This window comes from Propithecus coquereli, unplaced genomic scaffold (genome assembly GCF_000956105.1).
Source record: "Propithecus coquereli isolate 6110/MARCELLA unplaced genomic scaffold, Pcoq_1.0 Scaffold283, whole genome shotgun sequence".
Lineage (NCBI taxonomy): Eukaryota > Metazoa > Chordata > Mammalia > Primates > Indriidae > Propithecus > Propithecus coquereli.
The window spans coordinates 967230-993658 of NW_012148430.1; the positions used below are offsets into that span (position 1 = coordinate 967230).

At 49.1% G+C, this 26429-nt stretch overlaps 1 protein-coding gene across 1 annotated transcript in view; it reads left to right on the forward strand.

Annotated features, from left to right (window-relative positions):
• Window positions 1–26429, forward strand: part of MTCL1 (microtubule crosslinking factor 1) — a 126706-nt gene that overhangs the window by 62521 nt on the left and 37756 nt on the right. Inside the window, exons 4-6 of the mRNA XM_012648378.1 lie at window positions 16227–16286; window positions 21415–22695; window positions 23729–23884. Coding sequence (XP_012503832.1) covers window positions 16227–16286; window positions 21415–22695; window positions 23729–23884 — 1497 coding nt within the window. The remainder of the gene's footprint in view (window positions 1–16226; window positions 16287–21414; window positions 22696–23728; window positions 23885–26429) is intronic.

Sequence of the window (26429 nt, forward strand, 5' to 3'; positions counted from 1 at the left end):
GAGAAGCGTGTAATTGGCATGCATTTCTAGACAAGACTGCAGTGGTCACAAATGACAAACTGCCTTTATAACAGGTTTTCTGTTTCTACCAGTGACCTAGAAAACGCCAGCCCCAGGTCTGCTGGGGGTCCCAGGGCTGGAAGAGCAAGAGCCTGGTCCACATCAGGGAGCGGTGGGTGTGTGTCCTGACCTCGAGGAGGGGGCATGGGTGGGGATTCCGGGTTTCTCCAGGGGGACCGAAGGGCTTATGCTCACAGGGCTTTGTGTCCTGGAGGGTTGGCTCTGCTCCACCCTAGCACATTGGTGCTGGTGCTGTAAAGTAGGCCCAGGAGCAACGCTGTCTGTACAAGGAGGGCTTGAGTGCCTATTCGCCCCCTTTGGGGCCACCAAATGGCAAAGCCGCAGCACTGTTCCTTGCCGGGTGGGCTTCTGGAGTGCGGGCTAACCTCACACATCCGTCCCGAACAGGAGAGCAGTCAGCATGGAGATGGACGGTGCTTCTGACCCAGTTTTCTCTCACGCTCCCTCCTCTGACAGGCAGCACAGGCAAGAGTCTCAGGCTGTGCGGAAGAGACCGGGTTCAAATCCCAGCGAGGGTGCCGTGCGGGTTCCTTTCCCTGAGCCTGTTCCCTCACACCTGAAACGCGAACAATAGCACCCGTCCCGCAGAGGTGCTGTTCGGGTTGGAGATCTTGGATATGAAGTGTTTGGCAATAATGCAACAAGTTAGTGGATGCAAAATGCAAGCAGAGCACATGCTAACTTACCTGACGTTCTTTAAGCCGATCCCCTGGGGGATGTTTCTCCTCAGGGTTGGTGTACTCACCCGCCAGAAAGCCAGTGTTAGGAATCTGACTGCTCAGTCCATACGGAGGCTCAGGTACATGGTCAGCTAGAGCCGTATCTAGGAACAGAACGTAATGCTTGGAATTTTCCCTCTTTTCCTTCTTTCTTTTATTCTTTCCAACTTCCTTTATTCCTTTCAGTTTATTTGTGCGCACATATGTACATAAAGCAAATGTAGTATATTGTAGGAGACACTTCTACATTATTTCCAATACGTTTTAAGATTTTACAACTCTATGGAAAATCAAAATTTCTCCCACTGGTATTTTCTGGTAAATTTTAGAAATATTTTTCCACAAATAAAGGAGTGAGAAATTATTTTCTTCTTATGAAGAAACCATACACGTAATAATTGATTAATATATACCGACTTGAAATGTCAATAGAGGAGAAACTACCTTTAGAGATATAATAAAATAAAATTTTTAAAATGTGTGCCATCATTCAAAAAAAAAAAAATAAGGTCTTTGGAGAAAAAATTTGCCAATGTTTTGGTCCCTGTTTAAAAGCTACCTTCAAAACATTTATGAAAAGTATGAGTCTGCCTGAATGTGTATTTTACAGATTAAAAACAGTACAAACTAATCTTAGCTTCTTGTCCATAAAAGGAGAGGAAGGAGAATGTATAGAACTGTACACACGGACAGTGCAGTAAATCATGGGATTGCACAGTGACACCCAGAATATAAGCTATAGAAATCCCTATGTAGAGCTTTGTTTGGGGTGCTTTATATGACTCATAAAATAGACGATTTTGGATGTAATTAGCATTTTTAAAAAATTGTGGTAAATATACATAGCAATAAAGTTGCCATTTTAACCCCTTTTAAGCGTACAATTCAGTGGCACTAAATACATTCACAATGTTGGGGCGACCATCACTATTTCAAGAACTTTTTCATTATCCCAACAGAAGCTCTGCACCCATTAAACAAGAACGTCCCTTTCCCTCTTCCCACCTCTCAACCCTGGTAACCTCCATTCTACTTTCTGTCTCTTTGAATTTCTCTAAGTATCTTGTGTAAGTGGAATCATACATACTTGTCCTTTTGTGACTGGCTTATTTCACCTCACATGATGTCCTCAGAGTTCATCCATGTCGTAGCGTGTGTCGGAATTTCCTTCCTTTTTAAGGCTGAATACTATTCCATTGCGTGTATACACCTCTTTTTGTTTATCCGTTCGTCTGTCCACGAGCACTTGGGTGGTTTCCTTTCCACCTTGTGGCTGTTACGAATAGGATTGCTGTGAGCATTGGTGCACAGATACCTGTGTGAGTCCCTGACAATTGTTTTAAAAAGGCATCTTTCTGTAGGTCGAGTTTTCAGAGAGAAGGCGTAAGGACTCTTCGATGAGCGGCATCCGTTTACCGTCGTGAGAACAAGCTCCTGGCATCATGTTGTGCCATCTTCATGACCAAAGCGGGCCTGTGCCTGTGAGCGCTGCTTCCCACAGAATACGCGCATCACCCTGCAAGTGTGTGGGGACACGTAAACGAGGGGGAGCTCCCGCGATGGCTCCCCCAGCTGCAAACATTATTAAATAGCCCAAGGTGGATTGAGGGGAGCACCCCCGGGGTGTACCCCTAAGGAGGCTCTCAAGTGATCCATCAAGGTGGGAAGTCTTCCTGGGCTGTGGCAGGGAAGAGGGAGGGATAGAGACGACGGCGTGTCACGGATGGCAGGCTCTGGGCGTGGGGCGAGGCAAGAGAGGAGTTGACGGGGACCACGTGGCTTCCAGCCTTGAGGACAGACGGCAGCTGCAGGGAACCCCCGGGGTGGAGGCGGGCGTGATGGTGACGGCAGCAGAGACGGATGAATGATGGAGCTCAGGGCGTGGTGACACGGAAGCAAGCGGGGACTTCTCTGGGTGGGGGCGAGGAGAGGGGAGATCTGGGGCTTTGGGGGAGATGAGCGTGAGAACTCGGAGGGCAGAGGAGGGCGAGCGGGATGCCCCCGGGCTCGGGAGGGTGCGCCTGTGCCCACCTGTCGTCACAGTGGCCGCTTCGGGGCTGGGCTCGTTGCAGTCCCTGGCATTCTCTCTCCTCTTCGTCGATTTCAGGCTTCATTATGTTGAAGGAGCTGGGAAGGCTGCTGTTTAGCTCTACGTAGCCCGGAATAACCTGCCAACTGCACATTCTCCTCCCTCAAAGTGTCCTCATTTGTAACAAAATGTTCAGGGTTTGTCCAGCGTGACGGAGGCCTTGTCACAAGAGGTGCCGAGTGGTTCTGTCTGGTTTCAGTTGTGTGGAAGGAAACAGAACCGAAACCCGGAAGTGATCATGGTGTTGGAAATAAAGGAAGAGGGAAAAAATGTCCAGGAGCAGAGCAGCGCCGGGAGGCGTCTCCCCGGGACAGGAGCGAGGCAGGCTGGCTGGGGGTGCTCCCGGGGGCCAGCCCAGGACACCGAGGTCCGACTTGGCATACAGCCCCACGTGGGACGGAACCCAAGTCTTCCCTCATTTATCGCAGCTGCACGTTGGTTCGCGTCGATATTTCACATCTTTGTGCATCAGGCTCACGCTGTGACCCAAGAAGAGAGTTTCCAGCCCAGTCCGTGTTACCCTCCGGGTGCCTTTCACTCTCCCGCTTGAACCGAAGGTGGAAGCGTGGTATGGAAGAGGCTTCCCCGTCTCCTTTCTCTCTGTTTCCCTTTCCTCTTCTTCGTGCTTTTACTTAGCCTTCGGTTCAGCCAGTCTGCCTCGGCCTTATCGCTCATTTTATGTTAATATGTTGGAGAAAAGCCTTGTTGGTCACAAAGAGGAGGGTCTCTCCCTCGATAGCTGGGGCCCAGCAGTCGGGGAGAGAGTGCGTGAGCGTCATCGTTTTCTCCTGGTTTGCCTCATCCTGTAAATTGTGTGCGAAGCCACTTTTGCCATTGGCTCTTGGCATCCTTAATTACACTGTGGAAAATGTGACCCACTTACCTCCCTGACATCGTAGGAATAATGCCCTCTTACTGGAGGAGAGAATTTTGTTGTTATTAAGTTAAAATGTCTTCCGTGAATTATGAACAGAGACAGTAGTAAGACATTTTCCTGACAGACCCTGTATGACCTGTGATGTGAAGTTAGGGTTCTAAATTATCTAAATTCTGTTCCATATACAAAAAAGAATATATGGAAATCACACGATTGGAAAAAGTTTATACTTCAAACACACATTTCCCATCAGAATGAAAAAGACTTTTTTTCTAAACATTGGTTTTCTCCCAGAGAGAGAAGAAAGCTAGAATGATTAATAATGGGTTTTTTTCTCTACTTGGCAAAAAAAAAAGGGGGGTGATTAGCACTTGAAAAGATTATCCAGGAAAAGAATCATAATTGCGTGGCAGGGTGATGTTTGTGTTTTATGGTTATCACTTATTAGCATATTGCCTCATTTAATCCTTACAGGAGCCCTTTTTATAAGGCAGGCATTACTGTTATTCCCACTTGCAAATAAGGAAATTGAGGGACCAGGAGCTGAAGGAACTGTCTGGCGGCCACAGCTGAGCGTGTGCCTGGATTTGGACGTGCGTGTTCATGTTCTTAATTCATTTTCCCTTTTACTCTCGGGGCTTGTGCGCTTTCACGTGCTTGCTGGAAAACTGAGAACTTGGTGGAGATGTTGGGCCAATTTTGGAATAAAGTTTATTATCCAATGCAAAACAAGCTATAATTTGGATTTTCAGGGTTTTTTCTAAAGGCATACTGTGGTGGCTTTTAAAAACCAGTTAAATTATACACTTTTACTTCTGTTAGTTGGATCACAGGTGCCATTTCTCCCAGTGATTTAAAAAAGAAAAAAGAAATAAAATGCCCAAGACAAGAGTCAGAGCAAAATAGTGGCCTTTGGAGGTATGTGACCAAAGCGCTGTGGGCAGCCTGGAAGCTTGACGTGCAGCAAGAACAAGTGATTGACACCCGGTGGGGTAAAGAAAGCCTCCCCTGGCCTTTGCCTATCTGCAGGCCAGTCCCTGCTTAGCCTCCAAGGGGCTCCTTCCGAACTCCGGTTATTTTTCTGAAGCCATTTGCATCCCCAGGTGGACGTTGCAGAGGCCAAGTGTGTGCACCTGGGTGAGGCTGAGCAGGCCATAGGCCCGTTGGCTCACTGAGCGTATTGTGTCACGGAAACCCAGGGCGACTGCGCCACATGCACACTTCGCTCTGCTTTGGTGAGCCCGAGAGAAATGACTGATGACTGGACAGATAACTGATCAGCGAAGCAGTGACACCTTGCTGCTCAGTCGCTGTGCTGTGGGTGGCCAGGTCAAGTGAGCTGTAGAGGCAGTGACACGGTCAAGCAGAACAGCGCAGAGTGAGGCCCACTTCCCCCGACAGGTCCTTGGCCTTTACGAGCCTCAGATTTCTCGTGGGTTAGTGACTCATGCTGCCCATTCCTGGGGTAAGTGGGCTGAACCGCCCGGGCCGGGACATGCCCATGGTGAGGTGCTGGAGGCAGCTGGCACCCCTCCCCCTCCCACACTTCCTCCAGGGCAAGCGCCACTCTTCTGTTTTGGGTGGGAGTGATTTTGTTGAATAAAGTAAGAGGATCGAAGGGTTAAAAGAGCCTGGGACATGTATTTTCATCCTTGGACAGGTGACAGCTCAGAAGTAGGCATGCAGGCTCCCCAGAGACTCAAGGTCTGTCCCAGCAGGGAGCGGCCACGTGGGCCACATCAGAGAAGGAAGCTGGAGGAGCTTGCAGCCAGACGGCACTTCCCGATTAAGCCTCTTTTCTGCTGTCAGCTCAGGAGCCATTAGAGTCCAGCCAGATTGCGCAAATGGATTTACAGATCGCCCCGGGAAGAGCTATCCTGGTAACGTGCAGCCGCAAGTCTGAGTGATGCACATACTTGCCCTCTATACTACTCGAGGCCTTCCAGATTTTAATGGTTTGAAGACAAAGGTCCAACAACACCTGGATTTTCTCAGACCAGATTTCACATAAGAAGGTGGTCATGGATTTGGTGTCATTTAGCAAAAAGCTAGACTGATGTGGTTATAAGAGCATGAAGCAGATTGTGCACATGAGAAAGGCTCAGTTAATAAGCACTCAGGCCACCTTTCCGCAGGGGCAAGCTCAAAGATGAGGCCTAATGAAGCCACCTCCATCATTCTCCCTGTAGCAGTGCCTGTCCTGTGAGCCGATCCACCACGCTCCGTCCTCAGGGAGGCATGAGCTGTGGGAGCTCTTTGGGACAGGAGCAGCACTCTCTCTCTGGCTGCTGGAGGGACACTCCATGGGATCTGTGCCCCGGTCACTCTGCATCAGAGGCCGGGGCTCAGGGCACCCCTGTAGGGACTTGCAGATGATGGCTTTAGCTGTTGAGGGGCTGCAGTGGAAACACCGGGTCTGGCACCTGATGCCTTTAAACACTGTCTGCAATGTTCTGTCTCATACATACAAATCTAAGATGCTAGCAGAAGTATTTGCAGTTTAGGGTGTCAAGCTTCTTAGCGCATGTATGCACTCAAGACAGCACCAGGAATAATCATACTTATTTGGCTTATTTGGTTTTCATCGCATGAAACTGGGGCTGTTTTCACTCTTCTGCAGAAGCCCTGCTCCAGCTGCAGCCCTGCCCCAGCCTCCTCCCAGGCCAGGGCTGGGCAGGACAGAGCTGTGGGTGAGCAGGTGCAGCCAGGCCACTCCTCCCTCTGTATGGTGCTGGGCCCATCCTTAGTCCCAGGACTGGGGATTGTTCTGCTCCCCGGTTACCTCTTATTGGAAGTGTATTTATACTGACCCAGCGTCAGAACAGCTCTCCGGCCTCCAGGGCTTTCTCACGCTGCAGGAGCAGACAGCATCCTGCGCCTCCCCCTGCAGCTCAGTGACTGATCTTGCCTAATTGAATCATCTGCAATTCCCTGGGCAGTGGCGGAGGCTAATGGAGGCGGGAGAGAGTGCACTTTTGCTGCATAAGAATCATGAAGCCATGGGGCAAAAATCTGCCCCTTCCCTTTAAACCACTAATGAGTGTGCCCTAGTAGGTGCTTAGAGGTAGGAATCTAAGCCACCAATGCTTGGAGATGAGAATTGCTGAAGATTGACCCAAGGGACATGAATGGCTTTTATGCAGAATGCTAGCCAGGGACACTTGATGTATCAGAGTAATTTGCAGTGGCTCCAGACAGCAAGGATCCTAGGTAGACATGGGTCAGCAAGTTGGACAGGGTATTATTAGGCCTCACCTAGTGGGAGAGCCTCTGGAGAGGAAGCCTACGGCCTGGGAAAGCAATCAGAGTTTCAGAGTTCCGTTCGTTGTCCTGACATGTCCGTTAGGCCCTACTTTGTCCTCTGTTTGGAGCTGTATCTGATGATCCCTGGAGCACAGAGCTAATCCTGCCTGGAGGTTAATCCTCCAGTTTAATCTCCTGTTCGATTCTGTCTGGCCTGAGCTCCCAGGGTCCCTCGCTTTCACCCGTTGCTTCAGGTGAGGCGGAGCACAGGTTTAATGGGGGTGTGCAGACGTTTGCATTTCGCCGGGTCAATCCCATTGCCCTTAAAAAATGACATCCTTTCTGATTTGAAAAATTAAAATTAATACATACTAATTTTTACTGTCTGAGGGAATACAAAAAACATCTGTAAACAAAAACATAAAATCACCCATAATTCTATTCCCCATTGATTAGACTGTTAGCGTCATAGTGTATTTGCCTCCAAAAATTTCCAAGACCAAAAATATTTAATCTTGTTGAGATTATATTAAGTATATGTTTTTTTACCCTACATTTAAAAGATTGATGTTTTATGAAAAATTTCCCATCACTAAAAATTTTTAGTGATCATAGTTTTAATGGCTATGTATTAACAATTTTTAGTGAAAATTAAAACTTACCTGCCTAATGTTTTTCTTCCCAACATTTTATTATGAAAAATTTCAAACATATAGCAAATTTTAAAGAATTTTACAATGAACACATCAGATACCCACCACTTATAGTCTATGTTAACATTTTACTATACTTGTTTTATCATGTATCTGCTTGTCTAACCATCTGTTTACCTATTCACCCATCTTATTTTTGGTGCATTTGAAAATAGATTGTTGACACCCATTCACTTTCCCCAAAGTACACATTGTTAACTAGACCTCAATTTTTGTTTATACTTTTTTTGAGCTAATTTACGTCTACTGAAAAGCACAGATCTTAAGTTTACATTCTCCGAATTTTGACAACTGTGTGCAAAGTTTTACTGGTGTAATGGTGCACTCTGTCATTTAGGGTGACACTCAAAGTCAAATTAGAAGGTCTGTAGGGTGTGATTATTATACAATAGCACCAGGCTTAACTCAGAATTTTTCTTTTCTTTTCTTTTCTTTTTTTTTTGAGACAGTCTGGCTCTGTTGCCCGGGCTAGAGTGCCGTGGCGTCAGCCTAGCTCACAGCAACCTCCAACTCCTGGGCTCAAGCGATCCTCCTGCCTCAGCCTCCCAAGTAGCTGATACTACAGGCATGCGCCACCATGCCCGGCTAATTTTTTATATATATTTTTAGTTGTCCAGCTAGTTTCTTTGTATTTTTTTAGTAGAGACAGGGTCTCGCTCTTGCTCAGGCTGGTCTCAAACTCCTGAGCTCAAACGATCCCCCCGCCTCGGCCTCCCAGAGTGCTGGGATTACAGGCGTGAGCCACCGCGCCCCACCAACTCAGAACTTTCTCATGTGCTCTTTTCTTTGAAAGTTAAACAAACTACAATTTTTCATATTAAATGCATCTGAAAAAAAATGAGTGATACATTTTCTCTGAAAAGAGGGCAACATTTTAATACATTATCTATTTGTTTGATTTTTTGGCTTTGTTTTCATTATTTCATTAGATTAGGAAATAATTTGTCTGTCCTCCCGGGCTGGTAGATTTCCTTACAGACTAGTGGGAGGGCCAGAAACAGATTAACTTTAAAAAGACACAATGTTATCTCCAGTTCTTACAAGCACGTGGCATATATGTGCACAGTTTTTCAACTTTGATGAATGCCCCAGGGCCACGTACTGGTTACCTACTGAGTGCGTCAGTAGGAGCTTCTGAAATGTGCATTCTGTTAAATAGTTCGATATTTCATACGATGCTTGGTGGTGTTGCCGAGTACCTACATGTTTGTGCACATTCAAGAGTTGGGATTCTTGGAATTTGGGGGAAGGGTACTTTGTTTTTGGTGCAGTCATTATTATGGTTCTGCGATGGTCATCAGTTTCAATGTTTCTTTGTGTATTTATTATAATTTACAATTTTACTTTACCATCTTCAGTTTAGTTTATTTTGTGCTTGTCGGTTCAGACTACCATGTGGTAGTTTTAGCCAGCAATTTTCCAATGACTAGGCTTCAAGATATATGTCCCCAAGGCTTCAAATGAATTGACCAGCCCTATTGCAAGCAAATGTATGTCAGGTTCCCCAGAGTTGCTTGTGCAATGACCTGTGGTTGTTATCATTGTGTTCTTTTCCCTGGAGAAAGTGGCGTTTGATAGATTGGGTGTGCTGGTCTCTTTCCGTCCCGGGGGGCCTGCTGGCCCTGAACCTTGCACTTGCTGGTGGTGCTGTTGCCCTTGGCCCTTCCCCCTTGGTCCTGGCCGCAGGAAATCCCCAGCCACGCTCTGACTTCTGACTGTGCCTTTCTTCAGCCAAGTGTCTCAGTGTAATTTTCCTTCTCTTTTCCCCATTTACTTTGTGGTATTTTGTCCTCCAATAATAGTTTTCTGTCTTACTTTTCCAAATAAGGACTTCTGCTGTCTGCAGCCTCAGATCCTCTCAGAAGTCAACAAGTGCCAGCACATACGATTTCATAGCCATGAGGTACCTCATGAATGCAGCAATTTGCAACCATTCCTATAATAGTTCTTTGTGCGCTTTTGCTAAAGAAAGGCAGAGATTTTTTTGGGTGTGAAAACTCAGCAATTTGGGGCTCAGAAACCTGAAGAAAACAAAAAATGAAAACAGCCAAACGTTGGGAGATTGGGCTGTACAGGCCCTGGAAAATAGCTCTGAGCGTCCAAGGGCCCAGTCTTGGGGTTGGGCTCAGGTTGGTGTCCCATCTCCAAATTTGGGGGACCTTGAAACATTACCTAACTTTTTTTTCCCTAGAGCCACATGAACAAGACATTACCTAACTTTTTGCTGTGTTTTGTTTTTCTTGTCTGTTAATCACTGTTAGTAATATACGCCTTTCCGGGCTCTTGTAAGAATTGAACTAGATTAGACATTGCCTCAGTCAGCTCAGGCCGCTACAACAAAATACCACAGGCTGGGGGATTAAACAACACACATTTATTTCTGACAGTTCTGGAGGCTGCAAAGTCTAAGATCAAGGTGTCGGCACCATTGGGTTCTGGTGAGGACCCTCTTCCTGGCTTGCAGAAAGCCACCTTCCCGCTGAATCCTGACATGGCGGACAAAGGAGGCTCGGGGTCTCTTCCTTTTCTTATGAGGACACTGATCCCATCATGGGGGCTCCACCCTCGGGGTCTCATCTAAACCTACTTACCTCCCCAAGGCCTCACCTCCTAATACCGTACATCACGGCTTCAACATACGAATTTTGGGGAGACGCAAACAATTAGGCCATAACAGATGTTTATGTAAAGAAAGAGTTTAGCATCGTGCCTGGCATGAGTAAGTGCCCAACGCATGGTGGTTGTTAATATCATCACTGTCCTCTTTACAGGACCAAGGAAAAAGGGTTTCCTTTGCATTATGGCCATGGAGGGTTTTCTGCTGGATCTGAGAGGGGGTTATGACTATGGGGTCCTGAAGGGGACCTTCAGTGCGAGTGCAGCAACTGCTTGGTGCGGAGGGACCCGGTCTCCCTGGGCGCTGTCGAAGGGGTGAGTGAAGAGGAGAAGGGGGGAGGCCTCCTCCAGCCAGGACCTAGTGCTTTTGTCTGAATGAGAAGCTATTAATAATAATTCTCGTCCTTCACATCTCATGAACTCAGATGAGAACTTTGATATGAGTGAAAGAATCTTGATAACTTCCTCCCAAAAGGAAAAAGACCTCTGCGTCTTCATTGCCTTGATCTGATTTTATACCTGTGTGTGCTATAAACCAGCCAAAAAAACTACAAACTTTCTAAATAATAAGAATCTATAAGACTTCTGCAAATTACCAGCTTACATCTATGTTCTTTTTCCCATACTGACTCTATGATTTGCAGTGTCCTAATTTTTACTTGCCTCCTTTTATTACCAATCTAAATTAAATAAAAAAATTTAGACTTCCAGAATCTGTCTCTGAGACACTTTAGCAATTGAGAGCTTGTCAGTTTTTCTGAAATTACTTGGAAGAAATTGGCTCGCTTAAAATAGGAAGCATTAAGAATTGACATGGAAGTGTAAGTTGCCTATCTTCATATTTTATTTAATTATATTCAATACTCAGCAAATGCATCGGCCTTAGATGGACTCTGAATGGATTCACAAACTTAATTTTTTTTCTTTCAGTAGGAATGTGGGGTTGATTTGCTGGCAGTTGATCAGACTAGAATTAATCACCAGGCAAAGCTGCATTCTGGCTTCAGTTTATTTGATCGTCTGCATTGACCCCTCATTGTTCCTCGGAAGAGACTCTCCACTGGATCTCTGAGTCATCCAGAGGAATAAGCGGGGCATGAATAATGCTCACACAAATTGTCCTCCCCCCAGGGTCCTTTTGCCCCGGGTCTCTTGGCACCCAGCACTCTACACTGGACAGGGCTCTGGCAGGTGGCCAGTGAGGAGACTACTTCGCCCGTGCTGGAGGGCGGTGGCTGTTCCTCAGGATTGCTTGATGCTTGTCCAGGGGACCATATGCCTGGAGACCTTTAGTGCAGCGGGGCACCTGGCCAGTTTCCCCAACCCTCAGGGCGCTTCCTGGCCTTTTTAACCAACTATATATGTATGGGTTATATTTGAAGGACCAAGAAATTGGTGAATAACTTCCAGGGAATTGCCATTGCAATCCTATATGGGAGACTGGTGATAATCCCTTTTCTCCAACATCTTTAGAATACAGGTTTTAATTTCCTGGCTTTCATTTTTTTTTTTTTTTTCATTTTGAAGGAAATAGTACTCACTGTAGATAATTTAGGGACTGAAAGAACACTGAAATCACATATCATTCTATCACCTGAAGTTGATCACTATTTAACATTTTGGTGTATACCCCTCCAGTCCACTTTCCTAACTGTGTTAGTCTGTTTTGTGTTGCTATGAAGAAATACCTGAGGCTGGGTAATTTATAAACAAAAGAGGTTTATTTGGCTCACGGTTCTGCAGGCTGTACAAGAAGCATGGCGCCAGTGTCTGCTTCTGGTGAGGGCTCCAGGGAGCTTCCAACCAAGGCAGAAGGCAAGGGGGAGCTGTCGTGTCTCATGGGGAGAGAGGGAGCAGAGAGGGAGGAGGTGGGGCCAGGCTCTTTAAACAACCAGGTCCTGGTGAACTAATGAATCGAGGACTCAGACATGACCATGGGAAGGCACCAAGGCATTCATGAGGATCTGCCCCATGACCCAAACACCTCCCACCAGTCCCCACCTCCAACATTGGGGACCACATTTCAACATGAGATTTGGAGGGGCCAGACATCCAAACTATACCACTGTAACTATATATGTATATCACATATAATACATATATTTATATTTTAGTCGTCTTGAGATCACAAAATACATGCTGTCTGTAACGTGCATTTTCCTTTTAATGTATTGTGAGCATATCTTTAAATATTCTTCAAAACCATCATTGTATCTAGAGATCTAGTGTACAACGCGAGGACTATAATTAATAATATAGTATAGTATAGTGGTAATTTGTCAAGAAAGTGGATTTTAGGGACTCTTACCACAAAAAAAAAGAAAGATAAAGAAAAAAGAAACATAACTATTTGTGTATGTTAATTTGCTTTGCTATAGTAATCAGTCCATTATATGTATGCATATCAAGATAAGTATATCAAAACATCATGTTGTACACCTTAAATATATACAATAAAATATATACACGGTACTCGAGTACTATTATAAATGGTGCTATGATGAGCATTACCCATAAGTCTTGGCACCCACGTCTGCGTTGTCCTTAGGGCGCGGTCCAGAGGTGGAATTATTGCCTCAGCACCTGTGCGCCTGTACGACAGAGTTGCTCCCGAAAGGCCACATGGCGCGCCCGCCCGTTCGTCAGCCTGGAAGTGCCTGCCTCCTCCGGCTCTTGCCAGCACTGTGTGCCCTGCTTTTTTTGAGTCTGTAAATCTCTAAGGGAAAAAAAAATGATGTCTTGTTTTAACAAACACTGGTAATCGTATTTATTGGCCATTTGTTTATTTTCTTATTAAGATGATTTTTCTATTGCTTTCAAGATATTACTCTTATGTTTGTCATGTGTTAGAAAAATATTTTTCCAGTTTATCATTTGCCTTTTAATACTGTAAGTGGTTTCTTTTGATATATTTTTTTGAGAAGTTAAAAATGTCACCAATCTGTTCATCTTTTCCCTGGCTGTTTCTGCTTTTGTTTCTGTGTTTGTAAAGGCCATCCCCCAAGAACAAACAGAAATTCATCTTTTTTTCCCCTAGTTCCTTTATGGTTTTTTGAATCTAAAGTTTACTTCATCTAGGATTTATTTTCATGTGTAGTATGAATTGGATCTCACTTTTTTTTGGATCACGTAATTTTTATACAGTTGTTTCACCAACATATACCAGATAGCTCATTCTTTCCTCACTAGTTTGAAATGCTATCTGTATTGATTGTTAAAATCCCATATATTCTTGAATCTATTTCTGAGCTTTCTGTTTTGTTCCACTAATCTGTTTATTCTTGTACCAGCACCAAACCATTATAGTATCTGTGTTTAGTACAAACCTACTGTCATTATTCTTCCTTTCCAAAGTGTTCTTGGCTATTTTCACTAATTTTATTTTTCTAGATGAGGGATCAGCAAACTTTTTCTGAAAAGGGCCAGATAGTAAATACTTCAGGCTTTGCAGGCCTTAATGGCCTGTCACTGGTGTTCAGCTCTGCCCCCGCAGTGCAAAGCAGCCGCGGACAATAGTAAATCAGGCTGTGTTCTAATTAAGCCTTGTTTACGAAACAGGCCATGGGTTGATTTGTCCTGAGAGCCATAGTTTGCCAGCTCCTGTTCTTAATGACTACATATATATATTTTTTGAGACAGGTCTTGCTGCGTTGCCCAGGCTGGACTCTAATTCCTGGACTTCCACCATCCTCCCGCCTCAGCCTCCCCAGTAGCTGGGACTATAGACCCACGCCACTGGGCCCTGCAGAGTTTTCACTTTGTCAAATCCTTCCATCCTCTCATCACCCTTACAGACAGTGTGTGTATATTTGTATATATATTATATATTATGTGCAGATATATGTAGAGAGAGAGGAATTTGGTTAAAATGACACCGTGCTTACAAGATGGTTTGGGAGAAACGGGACAGACGTCTGTATAAATAACACAAAGCTTCCCATCAGGCAGCATCAAGCATTACTGTGTGTTGCTCCCCACAGTTTTGTGGTTTCCCTCATGCAGGCCCTGCAAATTTCCAGTTAACTTTAATCCTTGCAGCGTCTTTCATTCTAGTTGCCATTGTGGATGGGGTCTGTGTCGGGGATTCCATGACTCCCTGCCTGTTCCGTGATTTGCTGGAGGGTCACAGGACGGGGGCTGCAGGTGACAGCCCATCAGCAAGGGGAGAAGACACATGAGGCAGGCTGAGGCTCCTGTCTTCACCCTCTCCCCACCCAGAATGTGCCCCGGCCTCCAGCATCAAGCGCAGCCGCCCATGGTTCTGCAGAGATTTTAAGAAACTTTTGTCTCCACTTCTAGCTTTCGTTTCACTTCCACATACGTCGCTTTCTCTCCGCACGTGCAGACTCTGTATTCGGTCCTGTGGGAGATCGCGGGCAGCAGGCTCCGCACTCGCGTTACGGTCCTGGAATCCAGTCCCGTAGGTGACGCTTGGGGACAGGCTGTCCCAACTTGTTTCCTGTAACTCCTCTCCATGGCAAATCATCAGGAACGTTCCCCTCACTCAGCTCATTCCAGGAAAGGACACTCCCTAACTGAAGCGTGAGGGTGAAAACCCTCTCGCTACGGCGGGAGAGCTCAAGCCGCTCTTAAGACAGCCTTCGCTTTACCTGCCGGGAGAGACTAAGGTTCTCTCCGTGTTTGACTCACTTTGCCAAAGAGACTAAAGGAAACAAGGCTGCTTCCGCAGCTGGGGCTCCATCCCCCTTTGTCAGCCAGGTCTCCAGCTTCCTAGAGGGGCAGCTAGAATTTAATTGTTTCTTCACCTAGAATTCCTCCAATAAATGCCAAGGCCTGGCCTTCTAAGAGTGAGACTCCTAAGTCGTGAATGGTGCTGAGTGAATGCGCTTAACTGGGATATAAGCGGCTTGCAGGAGAACCTCCTTTGCACACTGCTCTGATAGGGCAGCAGCGCAGGAATGCAGCCGAGAGTCGGGGCTGCGAGCCCACCCCAAGATGAGGTCCAGGAGAACCTCTTTGCCCCGCCAAGATCTGAATGGGGCCAACAGAGCTTTCCTTTCCTTCCCCCCTGCTTGCTTCCAGCTTGCCTCAGGATTAACTTAATCTTTTCAGACTAAGAGGCTACACATCCCTTCATATTCCTCCAGGGTGTTTCTCACTCATCTTCCGGTCATCTTCTTTCTGTCTTCACACTTCCCCTTAGCAGGCACTGTCCTGGCTCCCCGCTAGTCTGTTGCAGACATCCTGGGCTCTTTTATTCATGCTCCTGCTTGTATTTCAGACACACGTGCAATGTCTTGCGTGGACCAGGCAACGGTGCACCTGTGACGTAAAACTAGGCAGGGACCCCCACCCCCGCCCCGCTGTAGGACACAGCTAGGCCGCTTCATGTGAGAATTGATTATAAACGCTATGAGATCTTTAAGATGGAGGCTTAATCATGAATGGCCGTGGATTTTTCCAGAATTCTGCAACCTAGATTAAGTTTTCCCCATAAACAAGGGCCGTCCTTCTCTCCCTATCACTTTTTTATTTGGCCATGAAGGAAGCAACAATTAATTTTGATATTAGCTCCAACAAAACATAATTTGGAAGATAAACCAGCTCCAGAAATATTACTTATGTGTTTCCAAAACTTGCTACCTTTCTCCTCTTCTTGCCTTCTCTGCACTGGTACAAATTATCCAGCCACCTGCTTTGTCATTAAACTGAATGAGTCAGGAATACCCCAAATGCAATAATGAGGATTCAAACATCTCCCCAGACTTACCTACTGCATGTAAATATTGACTCTAAGTTGTTCCCTGATTTTAGCGGAAAACAGCCTTCGTCAACTGCGTGTGTTCCCACCTGGGGACGATGTCCACCTATGGTGGCTGTTACATGTGACCCCCTGGGTAACAGAATGTCACTTGGATCTATTTCAGAGTTCCCTGAAAAGACGAGGCAGCCGGGAAACGTACAAAGAGAAGAAAACCTTTAACCAGGTAAGCAGAGGTTTTCGTTCCAATGTTATATCTCCTAAAGAAGAAATCACCTCGTTTTGAATTTTCTCAAAACGTAGCTTTGCCTTTAAAACTCAAAGAAACATTACCTGACAAAACATTTGGACTCATTCAAAACCTCCATGGAGTGAACATTTCTTTCCAAACCCAAAGCTCCTCCCTTCTGTTTCTTTCTTGCACTGATAAGCTGGTGATTTCTCCAGGAAAGAGAAGAACAAACCAGCTTTGTGTGAAACAGAATTGGTGTTGTTCAGGGGCCTGGCAGTCCTCATAACTGGTAAAAAGTGTCATGGCCTTCAAAGTCACGCACATAGTAAAATAAAATAATACAGCTGCTGAAGTTTGGGTTGTTCATAAGCCATTGTTTTGAGTGTTGTTTTTTTCTTAATGTGCAAGCCGAAAATATCTTAAATTGTCCTAATTGAAAGTAAAATATTCTAGCTGAGAAATGTTACAAAAAGCTTAGCTCTTTCTATGTACATGGTATGTGTTCTTCAAAACTTTCTTAGCTTTTCTGAAAAGTTGTTTTACTGGATTCCTTTCTTCTTTCTTAAAAAAATCACTGTTAGTATTAGGTGTTGGGGAGAACAAAGGTGTCATTGGGATATCAGCTCACTGAACTCTGAGAGCAAGTAGTAATTAGAGAGACCAAAGCCTGTCCCTGGGAGCTCGCTTCTTAAGGATGCCATCTGGTTTCTCCATTCTCCAAACTCACTGAAGCCCGGAATGTCATTCCAGGAGGGCCAGGCCCATGTGAGCAGCAGAAATGCTGAAGATTAACTTTTCCCTTCCATCCTCTCCACCCCCCCGCATCTCACTTTGGAATCCACTAATCACAGGAAAATGAAAGTCCGCTGCCCACTGCTGGGCGCTTACACCCTCCTGGGCCTTTCTCATTAACTGGCTCCTGACCGAGGAAGATCTTTTCCTTAAAAGGGGAATTTCTGCCCCACTGTGAAAGGAACAGCATGGAATTGCATTCGCCTGCGGGTGAAACAGGCCGAGGACAGGAGCCGCAGCCCCTCTGCAGGCGTCAGAGTCCTGCTACCTGGGACGTGTAGGGCTGCCCCCCTTAGCCCACAGGGTTATTGAGAAGGGAGTTTCTGTTCAGCAGAATGGTGGACTGGAGCGCCTTGGGAACTGCAGGTCTGCGACCAAAACTCAAAGGAAACTGGCGCCCTGGCGCAAGGTAGGCACGCGAGCAGACAGCCGCTCGGGCCGCTGGCTAGATGGCAGGCTTACAAGCCAGAGAATATATACACATGGAATATATTTCTGATGCTTGACAAGGCCTTTCCCGCTGGTGGTGATGGTGGTGGGCCCCGTGCGTGTCTCCCTCCATGCCACGCTTACCCTCTCTGCCCGCAGCGGGAATCGCGTCCTGGAAAGTCTGACTTGATCTTCTGCTTTCCTGCTGCATTCCTGGCGCGAGCCGATGAGCTCACGAAACCAGAGCTTGACATCCTTAAGTTTAGGATGCGGCCTGGACCCCTCCCCTAGAGTCTTGGCAGAGTTTTAGAAAGTCTCTGTTGCGAGATAAGATGAGTGTCCAGCCTCCTGCGCCGAGGCTGTGATGCCCCATCTTATTGGAAGGAGCCCCCCAGCCCCCAAGAACAGGCCAAGCTCGGCTTCCCTGGGGCCTCCCCCTCCCACACGCCGCCTGGCAGGCGCAGCGGGCCCTGCCGCAGCCTCCTCACGAGCAAGTCTGACCCCTTCATTGAATACACACTCCCCCTGGATTCAGGATTGTCTGTATTTCAGAAACTGCTTCAGTCTTGGTGGCAGGCCTCGTTGTGCATGCGTGGGTGCCGCGTCGAAATGGCAGCATGCTCTGATCCCGTGTTAGAATCCTTGGTGTTTGTATAGCTTCTTTCTTTAAGGAACAAGAAGACTTTTGGGACATTTTATCAATCCTCAGGTAATATACCAGCCGGACCCTCGTTAGTGTATGTCATAGAACCTTGCTGCTTTCACTGACCTGGGTTTAGGTTCGAGGCGACGAGGAGAATTGTTCTGGCTACAGTGAGACTTGCAGGGGATGGTGGATGGAGGGAACGGTGTGAAGTTGAAGGTTTCCTGAAATCAGGGTGATTGAGGGCTGCATGGGATCTCCTACTGGCATAAGGGGGTGCAGATAAGCGCGTAAGACCCTTGTTAGAGATCCTGCGCCCCTCTCCCAACTTCTCAGTTCAGCCTTTGCGGGAGACCCTCAGGGAGACGGCCCGCGAGTCCATGATCCAGACGCTTGTTTGAGATGAGACTTCCGGAACTGCGCAGGCAGTTGTGCTGGGTCCACCCCTCCCGGCCTGGCCCCCGCCACTTCAAAGCCTCGCCAGCCACAAGTCTGCATGGAAGTAGAGTCAGGACACTAGTCACAGCAGGTGGCCCTGTCCACCCCGTGGTCTAGCCCAGTCTTGAGCTCCGGGCTGGAGGTGGGTAGAGGGCGGGGCCGAGTTTTTCCTGTGGCTGAACGACGTACTTTCCAGTGATGTCTGCTGCTGCGGACTTCCCTGCTGCACAGGTGGAGATGGGGTGATTTAGGCGATTGGGACGGTGAATACACACTGGCTCCCAAGTTCGTGATGGGGTTGATGGCATCCCCTGTCTTCCAGCTCTGAGCTTTTAACTTCCAATCCAATTTATTTGCAAAATACTTACATTCTGTCTCCACTGATATGCATTTCAGCTTAATTTAAACTCCATTCCTTCATGTGAACAACAGAGACCTGTCTCGTATTTTTGGATGTCTTGCAAATTTATATTTAATGGAAAATTGAAAAGGTGCTTTTAATTCTTCTACTTTTAAAAGTTACAAGAAGCTGGGGTTGTTTAAAGTAGCATGTCAATTTCTGGTACCTAGTAGGTACTCAATAAATATGCACTGAAAGAATGAATGAACAAGTAAACACACATGCTTTTCCTTTAGTATTAGGATTAAACACAGTATGTGTCTTTTACAGCCCTTGTAGTCTACGTAGGCCCTTTTAAAAAAATGTCCTCAGCAGTAGTGATAACCCGTTTGCTCAGTAGTTGAGTAGGATGGATAGCCTTGTTTCGAGTTAGCCACAGAAGTACTTTTTATGTCTGCCTAACCAAAACCAAACCAAATCCTTACTGTCATAAGTTCTTAGAACCTGAAGACGATGTGACACACATGTTATTCTCCTAATGTACAAGGAGGGGAAAAATAAAGACAGAGTTACTGGCCTCTTTCCCCAATATTAATTGTGTTTCAGACAAAGAACAAAGTTAATTTCAGCAAGCTAGAATGTGGTAATTTATCATATACAAACCACTTTGCTGTACATTATTTTATTTGACCTTCACAACGACCTTGTGGTTGGACGAGCATCCTGCCTTAGACATAAAGAGACAGGTTCACCAGGGCTCTGTGATTAGCCCAAGTCCCCTGGACAATGTCAGGGCAAAGCTAGGATTCCAGGCAGCAGGTTTAACCCCAAGTCCAGCAGGACCCATTTTTAACCTTGGCCAAGTGGATGCCAACAGGCATGTTGTCCCTCCAAGGGCGCAGAGATAGTGCCAGAGCGTGCTTCCCACGTGGCACTGCTGCACATTTGGCTGTGGGTCTTCCCCTGAGTCCTTGTCACATCATTTTCTCCCTTTCCATGGGGTTTGTGGTGGGGGAGGAGGGATCAAGGCAGAGTGGGAGGAGGAAAGTTGGGAGGCCCAAGGGAGGGGTTTGTGTATCTTCCTGCCACATGAGTGTGCAACAAGAATATGGCAGAGAACAAGCCACGTTCTCTGAGTGTAAAAGCCGCATCATGAGCACAAATGCTGATGTGAACGCGTTAATTCTCTTCCAGAGGGTTGACTTGTTCCAGAGCACAGCTGACAGGCCTGGAGAGCAGTTTGGTGGATCTCTCTCCACCCCTGGGGCCAACGGGGCTTGACTCCCGCAGTTCCTCCGTGTGATGGGGGAAGCCTTTCGGAACTTCTGATAGCCAGTCGAAGATCAGTGACTAGTGAAATAGTCATTTTTCCCATTCCCTGAACGTGAATAGCAAAACATTTTTGTAAGACCAAGACAGAGAGTTCGCATAGCTTCAAAGCAGGGAGACCAGCGCTGGCACAGCAGACTTGACTTTGCAGTTGTTTCCAAAATGCCTTCTTGATCTCAGCCGAGCAATGCGGCTGTGAGCAGCAGAGTCAGCTTCGGGGACCCTCGAGAACCCACTGGTATTCCCCTGGTGTCCCGATGAGGACCCCTTCTCAGGTTCTAAAACACTTGATTCCACCCAACACTTAACTCCTGGCCTTTGGTCTCTGAGTGTCACTTCCTGCCGCGTTACAGTAATTACAGGGAAGGGCACACGGGCAAGGGCTCTGAGGTTGCGTTTGCGTGGTGGAGGCGTGAGTAGACAGGTGTCTGGGTTTGCAGCAGCCGTCAGAGCTGGGGACCGACTCAGCAAGCACCTGGACTTCCAAAGCACCCTCCTGCTCGTCACTGATCACCTCATTTTCTTGTCATCATGTCATTCTTGTGGGACTTTGGGGCTGGGGAGACCAGGAGGGAGGGAGGCAGATTGCCCTGGCTCACACACCTCAGCAGGTCGGGAAAAGCTGGGCTCTGTCTTGGGGTCACCTGGCCCTCCCATCCTGGCGGTACCTGTGGGTCACTGCCACTTTGGATGGGGGAGGGAGTGAGTGCAGCAGGGTGGATGTGGCCCAAGTCCGCTTGCCTGTGCCGGGCTCTGGCGAGGGTTCTGGTCTCTCTCACCCGTGCTGGTGACTGACCAGATAGATCCACGGTACCGAAGGGTCACGTGTTACTGGTGGGTGTTAGGTTTCATTTCATTTTCTCCTTCTTCACTCACAATTTGTGTGATGGTTTTCATGTGCACGTTTTTTCCCAACCAGCGTCTTGGTTTCTTCCGTCTCCGTGACAAAGCAACAAGCTGCAGCCTTTCCCAGGCCCCTTCTGCACCTCTGCTTGTGTCGGCTCTTTCTCCGGGTAACCAAACGCACTGACGGAAACATCGGTGTTGTGTGTTTGCGTGTGTACTGGGGGCGAGGTGCGAGGGGAATCGTCAAAAACACGAACATTTGGTATTTCCAAATAACCCCTCTCTCGGGCTGTTCTCTCTGGCAGGATGACAGTGCCGATTTGAAGTGCCAGCTTCAGTTTGCCAAAGAGGAAGCCTCCCTGATGCGCAAGAAAATGGCCAGGCTAGGACGGGAGAAGGACGAGCTGGAACAGGAGCTCCAGAAGTACAAGTCCCTCTACGGCGACGTGGACAGCCCCCTCCCCACGGGGGAAGCGGGTGGGCCCCCCAGCACCCGCGAGGCCGAGCTGAAGCTGCGGCTGAAGCTGGTGGAGGAGGAAGCCAACATCTTGGGCCGAAAGATCGTGGAGCTGGAGGTGGAGAACCGCGGCCTCAAAGCGGAGATGGAGGACGCGCGAGGCCAGCACGAGCGAGAGGGGCTGGGCCGGGACCCTGCGCCCGGCATTCCTACCTCACCCTTCGGCGACTCCGTGGAGTCCTCCGCAGAGCTGCGCCGCCACTTGCAGTTTGTGGAGGAGGAGGCGGAGCTGCTCCGCAGGTCCATATCCGAGATCGAGGACCACAACCGGCAGCTGACACACGAGCTGAGCAAGTTCAAGTTTGAGCCTCGCCAGGAGCCGGGGTGGCTCGGGGAGGGAAAGGGTGCCGGGGCCGGGGCGCCCCTGCAGGAGGAGCTGAAGTCGGCCAGGCTGCAGATCAGCGAGCTGAGCGGGAAGGTGCTGACGCTGCAGCACGACAACCGCGTGCTGCAGTCCAGCGTCCAGCGCTGCGACCTGGCCATGCCCCTGGGGCCGCGCGCCCCGAGCCCCCGGGACAGCGATGCGGAGAGTGATGCGGGCAAGAAGGAGAGCGACGACGGGGAGGAGGGCCGCCTGCCCCAGCCCAGGCGGGAGGGCCCTGTAGGTGGCGAGAGCGACTCAGAGGAGACGTGTGAGAAGACTTCGGGCTTCGGGAGCGGGAAGCCGTCGGAGGCCAGCGAGCCATGCCCCGTGGAGCTCCTGAAGGCCCGCGAGGACTCTGAGTGCCTGGTGACCATAAAGCACGAGGCCCAGCGGCTTGAGCGGACCGTGGAGCGGCTCATCACGGACACCGACAGCTTCCTCTGCGACACGGGGGCCGCCTTGGAGCCTGGCGTCCAGCGCGAGCGTGCCCAGGACGAGCCCCACTTGCTGGGCACCATCAACGCGAAGATGAAGGCTTTCAGGAAGGAACTGCAGGCCTTCCTGGAGCAGGTGAACCGGCTGGGGGACAGCCTCTCGCCCTTGCCCCACCTCACAGAGTCCTCCAGCTTCCTCTCCACTGTGACCTCCGTGTCCCGGGACTCCCCCATCGGGAACCTGGGGAAGGAGCTGGGCGCAGACTTGCAGGTAAGGGGGCTCCTGGCTTCGCCTCCCTGCTCCGTCTTGCTCTTCCTGCTCCTGGCTGGCATTGCTGCGCTCGGGCTCGTGCTGCTCACCGCCGCGTGGTCATGATTTCAAGCCCGCACTGTACTAAAGCCTCGAGGGCCAACCAAATCCTTTCTGTTGGCTGGCTTTCTTTCTTTTTTTTTAAGTTCTCTTTTATTTCCTGTTTCTTTTTCCTTTTTCCTCTCTTACTTTTCCCTGTGCTGCTGCCCGTGGTGCACAGGCGCTCTCAGACACAAGGCCCGCCACGAGGCGCTAGGGATCGACGCGGCCGGCTTTGCCCCTTTCTTGGTGTCTCAGACCACCAGCTGCCCGATGAAGAAGCAATGCGGAGTTTAAGACCAAGTGCAAACTCGCGTCTCAGTCAGGATAATTAGCAGACTCGCTGAGAGCGTGCTCATCCCTACCTGGGTTTGCTGCCCTAGGCAGCCCAGGCCGTGTCCTGCTGGAAGACAGGCCAGCAGGGGCGAGAGCACGGCTCCGAGAGGAGGAAGTTTCTCCCGGAGAATCTCGCTGCCGCTCGCTCCCGCCGCCCTCCCGAGCCGAGGGTGCGGCGGAGCGGAGTGGCCTCCCGAGGACTGCTCCCCTGTGCCTCGCTGGGGTGCATGGCCCAGCTGCTGCCGGATTATGGCTTTTGCTGCTCGACCCACAAGTAAGGAAGGAGGAGCCTTGTTTTCTGTTCCTTCACGGGCGGTGTGCTTGCAGCTGGGCTCCGGACTCACGCACCCCCTGCATGTGTCTCGCGCTCCGCCTGTCTGTCTGCTTCCAGACGTGTCCGCTCACCCTTCCGCTCATCCTCACTCCGGTCTGTCCTCTCTCCTGCGCCACTGTCTTCAAGCTGGTGTTTCTAGTCATGCTTTTCTTCGTCTGGTAGTTTTTTCAGTCGTCTCCCTTACCCATTTTTGTTTCTTTCTCTTCCCTCCCAACTCCTTTGTCCTGTGTTTTTTGTTTAAAATTAAAACAAAACAAAACAAAATCCCTCCCATGCACCTCACAGTCCAGACTGAGAGAGCAGCTAGAGTGGCAGCTCGGTCCGGCCCGGGGGGACGAGCGGGAGAGCTTGCGCCTTCGAGCCACAAGGGAGCTGCACCGCCGCGCCGATGGGGACGCCGGGAGCCACGGGCCAGGAGGCCAGAGCTGCTTCAGCCTGGAGGTCAGCAAGCTGGTGGCCCCAGATCCCATCCCACCCTCCCACCCCTCCTGCTGTGTGGCTGGCTGTGTGGGGTTTCCCCGCTGGGACGAGGCCCCGAGGGAACATGGCAGGAGGATGTGGAACGAGGTGGCACTTACCTGGCATCACAACCTGTTGCATGGAGCTGGAGGGTGCGCACAGGTGCATGTGGGCGAACTGCCACACTTGTCAGATGGGAGTGGTAGTCACGGCAGGCACTGTCCGCCTTCCTGTTTCCCCGGCCCCCGGGGGCACCTGGAGGTGGGACTTATTGGGGAGTGTGCAGTGGCTTCTTGTCCAAAAGCAGAGAAAGTAGGAATAGAAACCAAGCACGAGCTTTCCTAGTTTGGAGGAAACTCTCTTTAGGGTTTCCTTTTTCAGCTCTTCATTGCCTATGTCTCATGTGAGCATCCACGGTCTCTAGTGGCGCTGTCCTGGCCTGTTGGCAGAATCAGGGAGGTTCACTCCCGGCCAGTGGCATCCTCAGCAGTCTCTGTTGCCATGGTAACCCCATGTACACAGAGCTGCGGCCACCACAGGGACCTGCATGGCTGAAACGGTTGTCAACGGTCCTGTAAGAGTGAAAGCTCTCAGATGCAAGCCATCCACGCAGGGCAGGAAGACGGGTGTTCCCAAGGAACAAGGGCTAGAGCAACATATTCTGTTCCTCAGTGGAGAAGGACAGTAGCTTCTCCAAGACACTGATGAAGATTCCCAACGTCTCTGCCCCTGTGGGGAGGTTACCACTTAGCTGCGAGGCATGGGGGAGGAGGGAAGGGGACTCCACCCACTGAGACAGACAGAACTGCGCGCAGTAGAAAGCCCAGCCCTTCCGTGAGGAAAGGAAGTGAGCAGAGGTGCAGGGTGGGGCAGAGCTGGAGCTGCTGTGACTTGGATAGGCCAGTGGCCGTCGTCAGAGACAGGGACGGTAGGGCTGCAGCCTTCCCCAGGGGAGTTCAGGCATCTCCAGGGTGAGGCCCTTTCCCCTGGCCCTGCAGGAGAGCGTGTCACATCTCTGCCCTTGTGCCTGGGCACACACCAACATGACCACCACCTCGACAAGGCTTAAATAAAACAAACGTTATCTTTGGACATGAAGTTAGACGTGTATTACAGCATATTAACTTCAGCGTGTTCTCGTTCCAAAATCGCAAGTAGGATGTCCCTAGGTTTTATACCAAAAGTAGAACAGAACAGGCAAATACTTAGGAAACTCCCGTTGTCCCCATGGATAGAGTGACTCCGTGCCTTGGGACTCTATAGAACTTCTACAGGAAGCACCTTCGTTGGCCTGGGCTGCACGCAGGGCTTCATCTGAGGATGCTGGTGGCTGGGGCATTAGCAAACTCACCGTGCTGTACATTTCACATGGTTCGAGTGATCCATCTCCAGGATGGAACCCTCCAGAACACACTTTGCCCAGCCTTCAGTTAACACTGCACCACTAAGCTAGTTCTAGCAGGATGTTGTACTGCACTGTAATCAAACCCAGTGTGGGCACCAGAGCCCCTAGGCTGTAGCCCAGCTGTTTCCATTAGTAGCTAAATTTTTCACACGTCTCTGGGCCTCTGTTTTCTCATGTGTAAAATGGGAGTAACAGTACTGCCCTACCTGCCTCAGGGGGAGTATGTGGTTGATTCTCAGAGTATAGGAGCTGTTGAGTGAGGAAATACCTTAAAAAATGCCAAGTGCTGTGTCCACGTGCGTGTGAGTAATAACAGGGCAGCGCGTCCTACCGTTGGGGATGGCAGGAGGGAAGGGGCTCACGCTCCTCTAGATGTGGTGCCAGTTGCTCTGCCCACGTGCCCTTTCTTATTTGCCACTGGCTGTTTCCAGAACCACAGCTCTGGCTGCACAGGGCAGCTCTCTTGCCTTTGAGGGCCCGTTTTACAAGAACTGCATCTCGCTTCTAGGTGCTCCATCATTCAAGGCCTGTCACACACGCAGAGCCCTCTGGGTCCTTCCTAGGTCCTTACTGTTTAACTGGAGCAATGATAAGGTGCCACGTACACGAATGCATTGCATGGCTTCGAAATGGCCAGTGATTTTAGAGAGAGAAAAATACTTAGTTGAGTCAAACTGAATGTTGAGGGACAATAAACCTCTCCTAGGAGATCCACTTTCAGAGTTAGTTGGTGCCAGGTGGCAATATAGGATCACGAACAATTACAGCTCAGCAGGCGACGTCAGATCCTCAGACCGATTTTCTCCTTCTGCAAATGAGAACAAAGGAGGCCTGAGAAGCGCACGCTTGCCAGGAAGTCCCCAGCTGCTTGGTGGCAACTGGGTGTAGACCATTCTCCTGGAGCCGCTTCAGTCTGTGCCCCGCCCATGTCCCACGAGGGCTGCGGCTCGGTGGCAGCAGGGGCGCCCAGCGCGGACCGCACCGCTGTCCTAGTGTGTTTCCGATCACGGTCACTCGAGTGACTACTTACACGGCCGGCTGTCTTGCCATGGCGATGGTTCTTTTAGACACTTGTCCGGTTTTCTTTAATTTTGTATATTTTAGCAAGAAAGTTAAAAAAAA